The sequence below is a fragment of the Camelus dromedarius genome, chromosome 10 (assembly GCF_036321535.1).
Source record: "Camelus dromedarius isolate mCamDro1 chromosome 10, mCamDro1.pat, whole genome shotgun sequence".
In the NCBI taxonomy this organism is placed as follows: Eukaryota; Metazoa; Chordata; class Mammalia; order Artiodactyla; family Camelidae; genus Camelus; species Camelus dromedarius.
Window position 1 is genome coordinate 31,550,343 of NC_087445.1, and position 11,991 is coordinate 31,562,333.

General features: G+C 43.1%; 1 protein-coding gene across 7 annotated transcripts in view; it reads left to right on the forward strand.

The window, feature by feature from the left end:
• Positions 1-11,094, forward strand: part of SPATA6L (spermatogenesis associated 6 like) — a 52,392-nt gene extending 41,298 nt beyond the window's left edge. For 6 of the 7 annotated variants that reach the window (XM_031449776.2, XM_064490241.1, XM_010995233.3 and 3 more), the window contains 4 exons: positions 212-408; positions 4,010-4,103; positions 5,163-5,265; positions 9,291-11,094. In XM_031449776.2, the coding sequence (XP_031305636.1) occupies positions 212-408; positions 4,010-4,103; positions 5,163-5,252 (381 nt within the window). In that variant the 3' untranslated portion in view covers positions 5,253-5,265; positions 9,291-11,094. The remainder of the gene's footprint in view (positions 1-211; positions 409-4,009; positions 4,104-5,162; positions 5,266-9,290) is intronic. The other variant, XM_031449774.2, reaches the window with a different exon arrangement.
• Positions 11,095-11,991: the final 897 nt, after the last annotated feature.

An 11,991-nucleotide genomic window follows, 5' to 3' on the forward strand; every position in this document is an offset into this window, starting at 1 on the left:
ATTTTGGTTATCATTCCTTGACCTTGACTCCTAAGCTTTTTGTTTCTAGTCTTCTCTACTCTGGCCCCTCTTTTATTTGCAGGAAATCCCCAGGAAAGGTATTCTGTCATCTTGCCCTCAGTTCTCTTCCTTGTCCCACCCACCCCCCAGCTCTAATTTAAACAAACAAACCAAAAACTACAACCAAAGATTAATGCACATTGTCACTCAGGTTATCAAAGAGCCAGATGAACGGATTGTTTTAAGGAATGAATCACCATCACCTTTAGATTCAAGTAAGTTTGGAAAGCCCTCACCCAGTTACAGTAACCAAGGGGATGCCGATTTCCACCAGGAAACTTCATTTGCCACCTCCCAGCACTCCAGAACTCCCAGCCCTCTTCTGGACCAGCCCCTTCTCCGAGAAAGGTCAGCGGCAAGCACCCATCTCTTTGCTCCAAGAGTGCCTTGTGGTCTGGCAGGAGTAAGGGAGGGTCACTTCATCAGTTTGCTTCCTTAGGAACATTCAGCTGGGGTCACCTTGATATGAAAAACTATTATTCCTTGGAAAATAATCCCAAAAGTAAGAATTGTAACTTTTCTCTTACCTCTGGAAAGCATATCTCAGAATGTTTGTTGAAAATGGGACAGACAGCTAATTGGCATAGATACTATTTATCAGTCCATTATTATCTGTCATAAATTTTAAAACTCAAGCTTTTGATTTCAGCAGTATACATGAGTTCACTATAGAAAGTTTGGAAATTACAGAAAAATAAAAAGGTGTGAAAAAAAAATCACCCATAGTCCTGCCACCCAAAGACAAACATTATTAATGTATGGGTATATTTTCTTTCTTTTTTTCTAGACATGGTTTGTTGGCTTGTTTATATTATTGTCACACACACACTCTGTATTTGTCACACAAATATTCTGACTACTGCATGTGACTGGAGGGAAAGTGAGAGATTTAGAGCAGGAACCTTTATTTTCCAAACTGGACTCCCTGCTAATGTGACTAACCATGCGGTTTGCCCAGGAGTGTCCCAATTTTAACCTTGACAGTCCTGCATTCTGGGAAACTTCCTAGTCTCAGGCACACTGGGACATTTCATCACCTTAAATCCAGGAAGTAGCCTCAAACATACTATTTTTAAGATAGTTGTTTTGAATGAAGGCTAGGCCAGTCTGCTTTTCTCTGTAGTGTTAGTGATGAGAATAAGAAGAGAAAACCCCGTATCAAAATAACACAATTGCTCACAGAAGAACTTGTAGTAAGGATCCCAGAACAAAAGTGGCACTGAAAGTTTAGTAGGAAGGATGTTAAGTTTGAGGTAGACTAAGAAAGTGATAATGCATTCCTAGTATTTTTCAGAAATGATAGAATACCTTTATATTAAAATGAACTTGAAACCACATAAAATATTTTAATAAAATCTATTAAAGAATGGTGAGTTCCTGATTAGTTACTTTATTGGAAGAAAATATCACACATAGATTAGAAAAAATTGGCCTTGGGTCCCAGAGATGGTTGGTCAGAGACACATTCACACCCGTCTCTGTACCTGACATCCTTTCTGTTCTGGCTCAGTCTCTTTCTGCCAGCCTGCAACTCAGCACGTGTGCAAAGCAGGGGCTGGGGTTACGCCAGATGTGAAGACTTAGAATTGATTTTAAAGAGAGAAGGGAAGGAATCTTCAACTGGTGGCAGTCAGGAGACTTGAGCTCTAGTGTTCTCCTGTCCCTAAGTGCCGTGTAATCTCACACAAGTACTCAGCCTTCTAGACCTTCATTTCCTCACCTGTAAAATGGGTGTAGTGATCAACGATCCATCCTCTTACAGTCCCAGATGCTTCTCTGCTGCCATAACTAGAGAAAGCCCATGACTTTTGTTCATGTGTCTTGTTTTTATACATCACCCAAAGTCCTTATAATTAGCATAGCGTGCTCTTCTGAGGGACTGAGTTGAGTATACATGGACTGGGTACCTATTATGTAAAGTGTATGTGATCGGGACACGTCCTTGCTTGCCTGCAGCTTACACGCTAGATGGGGAGGCAAGCATCCTCCCATGTCACTAAATATGAGATGGATTGTGATGTGCACCTAACAGATGTACAATCCAAATGTACGGGAAAGACAGAGCAGGAGGAGGTTAACTCCATAAGGGGAAGATCTAGGGAGGCCTCATTTCTTTTTAAGGTAATTTGTTAGATGGTTTATGCGTTCATTCAGCCAGTCTTCCATGAGTATCTTATGCAGTAGGACAGTGATTCTCAACTCAGGCTCACTAAAGAATTGCCTTGTATCGACTCATTGAGTCAAAATCCTTGGGATTAGAACTGGGTGTGTGGAGGGTAGGTTGGAATCTCTGTGGTTAAAAGAGTGCCTTTAAAATGTACAGTTGTGATAATTACCAATTCTACCTCAATTAAAAAAATAGACACATGAAGAATCAGTTACCAATTCATGGCGCTTATTTTTGCTGACACAAGGGAAAAAATAGTGTCTCAGAAGTAAAACAGGATTGATAGTCAATCTGGTAGGCCTGGAATAGAAATCCTAAGATTTAAGACATTCCTCCTGATCGCTGAGAACTTGCAGCCTAGCAGAGGATGTTAAAAAAAGAAAAAGTACACAGAGGGCTTTCTATAAGGCTGAACTTCGAGAACAGTATGGACCAAATGGTGGCTAAAGGGGAAAGAGGGCACCCTGGAATGTCTCATGGAGAAGGTGGCATGTTCACGTGGGCCTCGAGGGAAGGGGGTTGGATTATGATAGTTAATGGAGGGGAGGAATGGGAGGTGCTGTCAGCTTCTGGAAGTTAGAGAAGCTTGGGGGGAATAGTGGGTGGCAAAGCTGAGGGTCTGAAGAGGACTGTGGAAACCAAGCTAAGGAGTTTGGGTTCAGATGGAAGGCAGTAGGGAGCTTTTGTGGCGGAGAAAGAGTTTACTCACAAAGCAGCCAAGTAAGGAGCCGGGAGAACAAATCTTACCTCCCAGAAGACAAGGGGCTTGAGATATTTATGGAGTGAAGAAGCAGGGCATGGGGAATTGTGATTAGAGGTAAGGAAAAGTGAGGTAATCTGTGCTTCGCACAGGTATACCTGGGTTACATACATCTTCGTGGGATGCATGCTAAAAAATGGAGGCACTTCACATGATCTGAGGGTGCAGTTTTCGGCCCTCTGATGTCAAAGGTTATTCACCGGACATCTGTGCAGGCCCAGTTTTAGGGTGGGTGGTACCTACAAGTTCCTGGGATGAGCTATTAGCTCAAGAGCCTCAGTCTTAATTTCAGTCTAGGAGGAGAGACAGACATTAACTAAATAATGACAAAATGTCCCCTGGGGAAGTGCTATGTGTGAGGGGTAGATGGACTCCAAGTGTGTAAAATAGGAAAGTTGACTTCCTCTACAGGAGGGGCTCAGGAAGGACTTTCCTGAGAAATCAGTAGTTGAACTGAGCTCTGAAGGGTGGATGGGAGTTAACACGAGTGAGGATGGGGGTTGGGGGTGGCAGCATTTTGGGCGGAGGGAGCAGTATTGGAAAATGCCCATGGAAGGGAGAAATGCTTTATGTTTGAGAAGCTGAAAGACACTGTAAGACCTGTGGTTTAGTTTTGGCCTGGGTGGCTTGAAGTAGGTGAGATATAAAATCCTTGTGGTGGAAAACAGTTGGGGCTAAATTTTGTATTTAAAGTTTTTGGATTAAAATTTTAAATGTAAAAGCAGGATTTGTTCTTTACAGAAATATCTAAAATATACAGGAAAGTACAAAGAAGAAAAGAACCACTCATAGCCACACACTGAAACACAGAGTGTTTTTAACATCTTGGTGGTTTTTATTCCCAATGTTTTTCCTATGCATAGGTTTAATGAAGACATTGAAACCACACTCTGTATACTCTTTTGCACATTGCTGCTTTTTTCTTACTGTTAAGTAAGAAATATCGAACCTTATTGTTATATACTATAAATATCCATTTTCTTAACTGCATAATACTCCACCATATTTCCTCTGTTGAGCAGGTTCTCCCCGGGTTCTCAGTCCACGTGGAAGAAGATCCACGAAAGGGTATGCAGTCTTCTGACATCCCACAGAGCTCAGCAGCACCTCAGCAAGGTCGAGGCTTCTGATGAAATTCAATCTCTGCTGACAAAATAATATGGGAACTGGGTCTTACAGCCTAGAGGGGGAGACAAGACATATATCAAGTAACCATGGAAATAAATGGACAATTGTGACGCTTGCCAAGAAGGGTACATGGTATCCTGAAGAGTGTGAAAGGGAGCATTTGACTAGGCTGGGGGTCAGGGCAGGCTTCCCCAAGGAAGAGAGAGTGGAGCTTCAGTCTGAGCAATGAGTAGCAGCTACTTGGGAGCACAGTATGCAGCAGGCAGAGGTCCTCCAGTGAGAGGGAGCATGGTCCTTTCCAAGGACTTAGAGAAGACAGTGTAACTGGCCCGAAGCACATTCTCCACCACAGACAGGAATCCCAGTCCAGGGAAGAATCCAGGGAGTGTGTGGTCTATGTGAGCCCACAGCATGGAAGATAAAGTTTTCCTCAAAGTTAAGATGGTGTTTTTGACTGTTTGACTTCTGTGGGAGTGAGGGGAGTGTTTCTGATGCATAGATAGGTCTACCCGGTACTCTGTCTACTGCAGATGTACAACCATTAGTTAAGTGATCTGTCACCACTTCAAAAGAATTCAAATGAAAGGTTGACAGAGGCCCCTGTAGTTGGATTAAACCATACCATGTAGTTGAACTGGTCATCTTGACTTATTTAAATGCTGATATAGCCTAGATTTATAGGATCATACTTGTAAATGAACATTGATTATCCTAGTCACCAGGCTGGTGAACTACTTTACTTCCTCTCTGCAAAGTCATTTGCTTTGTTAATTCCCAATCTTTTCAAGTAAGGGAATCACTTCAAAACGTAAAAAGAAAAGAAGGAAAGGAGGGAGGGAGGAAAAGGGAGAGGGAAGAGAGGAGGGAGAGAGGGAGGAAGAGAGAAAAGAAAGAAATAGTATCCACGTACACACATATATCGTGAACACAACATATACAACGTGTATGGGATTCATGGACCTCTTAAATGCAAAACAACCCACCTGGGTATCACTGATCCATATTACAATATTAGTAATGCAATTGCTCAATTTGTTTTTATTATAGGAAGATCCTGTGTCTGAAGTAAAGTATATCCTTGAAAGACCAAGCTACCCTCTGAAGAAATATCCAGTGCATGAACAGAGTTATTTTTAAGCTGCTGTCCTATGTAAGTAAGCAGCTTAAGTGCTTCTTCTTGATTTACTAAAATGATTTGTTTCCTGCTGTCAATATTGAAGTAACTAGAAAATGTGGTGGACTGGAGTCAAGGAGGTGATAAGAGCCACGTTCTTCCTCCATGTAGTACAATTACGACAACACGTGCGTGGGTCTGCCAGCAGTCTTGCCTCCTCTTGTATTCCTTTCTGTCTCTGTCTCTCTCCTGACCTAATGGCCCCTCTTCCAGCTCCTGAAACACAAGTTCTTTCCTGCTGTAGGGCCTTTGCACATGCTGCTCACTCTGTCGGGAACACTTCTTCCAGACCCTGCTTGGGTCACTTCTGTTTATCCTTCATGTCTCATGGCTTTCCATGGCACCCCTCACCCTCCAAGGGACATCATTTCAGCACCCTGCACTTTTCTTCCACAAAATGTGACACAGTTTATTATATCTTTATATGGGTTGATTGCTTCAAAGTCTGCCCTTCCTACTTGAATGAAACCTTCCCAAGGTCAGGGACTCTCGTCCTGCTCACTATGTTATGCCAGGATTACAGTGGGACCCCATTTAACTTAGGTGAACTCAACCACACATGCCAGGTGTGTGCCCTGAACAAGAACCTGGCTGCCCTCCACCGCCCTGTTGCCATTCTTGCATCAGATGACCTTCCACTGTGGTTGGTGCTCAGTAAATATTTTTTATAAGTGGCTGTTGAATGAGGCAACTCTAGAATTCAGATGTGTGGGAAGAAGTTAGTCATAATGTGGGCTGTTGTTTCTCAGGTTTTCTTTTCTTTCTCTTCCTACCCAGACTCAGAATAAGAACAGCTCTTCCTTATTTTTGCTTCCTGAGTGCCAGGAACAGGTCCAAATCCTTCACGTATATTAAATGAGTTAATAGTTAATTCTCACAACAACCCTGTGAAGTAGGTACTACTATCAGTTACATTTTACAGATAGTGAAACTGAGTCAAGGGGAGGTTAGTTGCCTTGCTCAAGGTAGCATGGCTAGCGAATGGCACAGCTGGAATCTGAACCCAGGTGATCTGGCTTCAGTGACCATGCTTTTAACCATTACATTCCATTGTTCTCCAAGCCTAGAGTGTGTGACAGGAGAACCCTGGGGAGAAAGACAGAGCAGAGCCCTTTGGAACCCAAGCAGAGCTTGTGGACATTGCCCTTGAAGCTCTCCCAAGAGGGTCCTGTGGTGTTGTATCGTGCCGTCTCTCCTAGCAACATCAGAATAATTATGAATCTTTTTAAACAATACAGGAGAGTGGGATGATGTGCTAGGTTTTCACTGCTGTCAGGCTCCTGAAAGTCTGGTTTGAGGGTCATTCATGCTTCAGGGTGCAAGTTGCCTTGCCCAGGGCTGGCCAGGACTTCCTGCCTTCAGCACAGAGGAATGGAGAAGACAGCTCAGTGATTTCCCATCGTGTAGGCTTCTACCTTAGAACGTTCTGCTTGGTAGATTAAAGGGTGGATTCTGGGCTACCTAATCTCCAGTTGCAAAAATAGTCATCTAAGTATTTATTAGGTGGTTATACGGAACATAGCCCACATAATTACCACTTAGGGAACATGGCCCACGTAATTACCAAATGCCAAATTGTGTTGAATTTTAACACGGCTAACATCAAGTTACATAAAGCCCTGAACCAGCTGATATGTGGACCCTGAGGATAGAGAGAAGGTAAGAAAAAACTAATAAATTCTGTCTTAGAAAATGGGTTTCCTTCATAACATGAGTTCCCACTCAGTGGTTTGGAATATGCTCATAGGCCTTCTCTGAAAGCTCTCCATGCCATCCTCCCCCTGCCTCCATTTGGTCATGGATCCCTGGTGAGGCAGGGGTCCTGGAGGGCTGGATTCATGAAAGTTTTCATGGTTGTAAAAAACCCAGGTGAATTTGACTTGTCTTAAGCAAACAGGGCATTTAGTAGAAAGATGCTGAGTGTCTTACTGATCCAGGGAAGATTCGTTCAAACAAGCAAGGCTGTCAAATGGGACAGCTAGAGCCACCCCTTTGAGCTGAGGAGACAGTCCCAGAGAGGAGCTTTGGGCAGAAGACCCAGTGGGTTTCCACCCCGTGTCCCCCCACCTGTTTTTCTCAAGGACTGTCTCTGGCTTGCTGCACCAGTTCTTGTCCTTCCCTTCTCCACTTCTGCTCTTTCCCTGCCGATCATCTTTCCCTCTCCTGGTTCTCTAGTGATCTCAAGATTTGGGGGAAGTGAAAAAGAGATTCTGATCACAAAAATGTCAGAGGCTCTTGGACCAGAAATGGTGAGTCCAATTGTCCAACCAGGGAATGGCTGGAAGACATGGGTAGAAGGGGTTGTAATACATCTGCTTCTCCTTATTCAGGATGGTTTGGTTTATTCAGGTACTTTAGGTATAACACAGGTTATCCTTTGTATACTTTAAGATGGTGAATTTTATGTTACATGAATTTTACCACAAAAAAACTCCCATAAACACACACACAGACACACAGATTATCCCCAGTTCTCCTGGAGGTGTGATTGCCTCTTTGTCAGGGTCCTTACCAGATGTGTGAGCTGACTGCCCAGGTCTGGTGTGTGCCCACTGAGATTCCACTTTAAAGGGTGGGCTCACTGGGCGTCCTCTGTGAAACCTGTGGATCCCTCAGGTGGACTCAAGCCTTCTGCCTCCTGCCCCTCCACGTGCATCCACTAAGTACCTTATTCTGTCAGCTTTGTGTTGTAGTTGGTTTTTTTCATGAGAACTCTCCCAAGAAGCAGTACAAACTCTGGTCCCCTGAGTGTTCCGTCCCGGTGAGCAGCTCCCATGCCCCCAGCTCCCGCCACTGTGGCCGGCCTGCCGCAGGAGCTGGTCCACATGTAATGCTCCCAGCTGGAGGGAGGGCAACCCGGGCCTGGACGTCCTCAGACACTGACAAGAATTGTAGCACAAACATTTTCCTAAAACCAAAAAATAACAAAAAGGGAATAAACTAAGACAAGGAAAAAAAGGGACGAGTCAATTAAAGTGCTGGTTTCTGATTCCATCATAGCTCATTAGGCCTCCAGCTCCAAAGGCAGGGGCTGGTATCGCTTCCTACCTCACCCTTCTCTGCTGGGCAGGCAGGAGCCATTTTACGACCTCCCGCAGGGGCCTCTTCATCTCCATTACAACCAAAGGAAGAAGCAAAGCAGCCTGCAGATGCCAAGCTCCAACCTTGGGGGCACTCCTGTCTGATTTGGTCACCAGTTTCCGAGGGATTTGTCACATGGTGGCCTGTGGGGATTGACATGATGGATAAGGATAACCTCTCTTCATCCCAGGAGCTCCTGGTCCTGTCAGTCTAACAGACCACACAGGCACTGACCGTGCATCCAAATTAGAAGGCGCATTACTGGGTCAGCAGTCCTCAGTGAGTATTAGGATCACCTGGGGGCTTTGAAAAAGACTGATGCCTGGGCCCCACTCCAGACCAACTTAATTGGAATCTCTGCAGGTGGCGCCTGGCATAGGTACTTTTATAAAAGTTCCTCAGGAGATTCTGATGCACTAAATTAAGGACTGAGAATCTCTGTGGTGGGCAGCAAGTGCCCTAGGATGGGGGACTTGGAACACCTCCAAATTCTATACTGACTCCTTCCACACTCAGAAATAATTGTTCCATAGAATAGAATTGGTTTGGGGCATATTTAACAGTTTAGTTCAATAATACCTAGCAATTTCTGCACATTTACTATGTGCCAAGGATTGTACTAAGTCCTCAGAGTAACACTAAAAGGTAGATACTCTGCTTATCCTCGTCCTGATTATACAAGGAGGGCAGGTGACTTGCCCATGGTCACACAAATGTCTGTCTTGCTAAGCTAATACTGCCTCATTCTGCCTCATTCTATGGGGAATGTAGGAGAAGGGACTCAGAGACCAGGTGGTCCCAAGGGAGAGCTGCGGGCCAAGAACAGGACAGAGTAAAACCTTTTTCTCCTTGATTGTGTTGATTGCATGCCCTTTTCTCAGTACCACATGTAGTATATGAAGTTTCTTCAAATTTTACAGGGGAAACTAAATGAAAGCTGGAGAAGCAACATGAAGAACTCTCATCAAGCCAACTGAACAACAATTTTTGTTCTGTGTATCAAATCACCAGTGTCTAACCCCCTTTAAATCAAACCTGTACTCAGTCTTTTGTACCCAGGTAAGAGTTGTTGATTAAAGTATTTGCTGTTGGGGGCTCATATTTTCTTGCCAAGCTGGAAAGTTTGTATGTTTGTTTTGAGCTTGAAATAAAAAATAACAGTAGTTGGGTGGCAGATGCTTTTTCATCTGGAAAGCACTTAGAATTCTGAGGAAACCGTCAAGATGCCTTTTCAGGTGTTCCTCATTTTTGGCAGTGGATGTGTTCTTGAAAAGTTCTTTTCTCCCCGCTTTGTCCATCTTTCCTCCTTCCCTCTCTCCCTCCCCCACCTCCACTTCCCTTCCCTTTCAATTCCTCTTACATTTTCCGTGAGTTCCAGGAAGCTGCTATTTAGAGGAATAACCTGATAAATCCTCCAGGAAAAGACTCACTCTGATTTACCATTTTTTTGTAAATCTTTTTTTGTGGTTGTTTGTTTACTTTTTAGCATTAGGCTTGATTTACATGAAGTCCACTGAAAAACTACGTAGGAAGAGGGAGCATTACTTCTGAATAATTCAGATCTTGCTTTAAAGATTTACTTTCTGTGACACAATTTTAAGAGGAGGTTAATTTCTTTGGACTGTAGTTTAAACTACTCCTGTCATCTACCCCTTTTTGTCCATCAATTCTTAGTGAATTTATATGAGGAGTAAAACCTTCAAATATTTCTCTGCTAAGTTCTTGGCAGATATGACTGCCAAAACCAGATTTAAAATTAGTTAGAAGGATGCCTTAAGAAATGCTCACCCAGTTTGAGGAGCAAGAAGAAGACGGAGATGGGGTGAAGTGGACATTTGGCTCCATGGGTATAGACCCAGGGAAGAAGGGGCCTGAAAATGGAAACCTTTGTCTTGGCATCATAGTATAACCTAAGCATTTTCCTCTACTGTGCCCTAAAACCCCTTAAGTTTTTACAAGATTCAATGTGAGTCAAGTTTTCTTTTCTCATTGTGACCATGGGAATTAGTTTGTTAGATAAATTAGGAAAAGGAAATTAAAAATTAAAGGAGGAAAAAAGTCCAAAAGAATAATAAAACAAAGTGCATTTATCCCCTTCTCAGAATTTGAGCCAAATAAAGATATTTAGCCTAGCAAGCATTCCACATTTGGAAAACATGCTTAAATTACACCTGCTTATATGTTCTCAGGGTGTGTGAAACTGTAGTTGTCAATTTGTTATTTTGATGTCTAAGTAGTCATCAATAATAAAGGTACTGCGTTACACTAAGACTGTGGTACAATTCTCAGAAAAGGGCTACTTAGAAAGATTATAAACAGCTGAAGGAAATTAGTTCTAATGAATTGCTGTCCCATGCCAGTTTATGTTCAAATACACACTATGACACTCACTGTTCAGTTTTTTAAAATGTTTTGAGCATAATTCCTTAATTCAATTTAGGGATAAGATCTTAAGTGCTCATTCTTATTTAGTCTTTTTTTTCTTTCACGAATCAATCTTCCTTTTGCTCACTTTCTCATCTGCTAACTCTGTTGCTTATATTATTCCTTTTTTACCTTTTTATTTCTTAGTGAGTTATTTCAGTTCTGAGGAAACCTATTGAGCCAGGATTGCAACAGGATTTTGCGTTTGGAGTATATAATAACATGATTTTGCGATTATTGGGGTTTGGATTCCTTTGGGAAGATCTGTGTTACTAAATGTAATAAAAAGTCCCACCTGTCTTGCTTCAGTTTATTATTCCTTTTCATAGTTGCAGATCTATCAAAGCTTGGATTGTATTTTACGAGCATGATTCACAGGGTCTGCGTTTACAGAGGCTCCAGGGAAAATCTTGGGGGAGTCTGGGCCCTCCAAATAAAAGCCACCGTACAATAAGGCCATTTCCCTACGGCCACCTGACTGACGCAAAGTTAGCTGAAGCCTACAGACCTTTAATTATTAATAAAAATTTTAAAATGAGAGTGTACATGATATGTTTAACATACAAGAAGGAGGTGACTTTTAAATGTATAATTGGAGAGGACTGAGAGGTTATGTGTGCAAGTTCAGCCTGGCCTCTGAATGCCTGGCCACTCCTACTAATGGCCATGACTCTACCTGATTAGTTCCATTAAAGGAGCCCTGACCTCTCTGAGGGTAGCTTAAGAAAAGGACTTGCCTTCTCATCCAAGTGTAACCAATGAACCTACTAGCGCCGCCTGACGGAAGTGCTGTTCTCTGAAGGGGGACCCATCCCAGCATTCCTTGGGAAAGTGCAGGTCTTGGCGAGAACCCCTCCCCTATTCTCATGTACTGGAAACGCTGCTGCAGTGAGCAGAGGAACCCAGCAACTCCTTGGGTCTGCTCTCCCAGCTTCTCCACGTGGGGTGGCGAGGCAGCAGTAGTTATGTTGTTCATCAGAAGAAAGCGCCTATGCTTGGCTTTACCCTTGAAACTAGGAAATTCAGCAAATTCAGTGTCATGCCTAGGACAAGCGCTTTTCCCTGGTGCAAGTGGCTGGCTGGCTTATCGGAGCTTCTTCAGCAGTCTGAAACTTCCCCCTCGGGATTCTGTATCTTTAGAGTGATCCTGCAGCACCCCGTAAGTACATATTTTTATATTTATAAAAATATATTTCT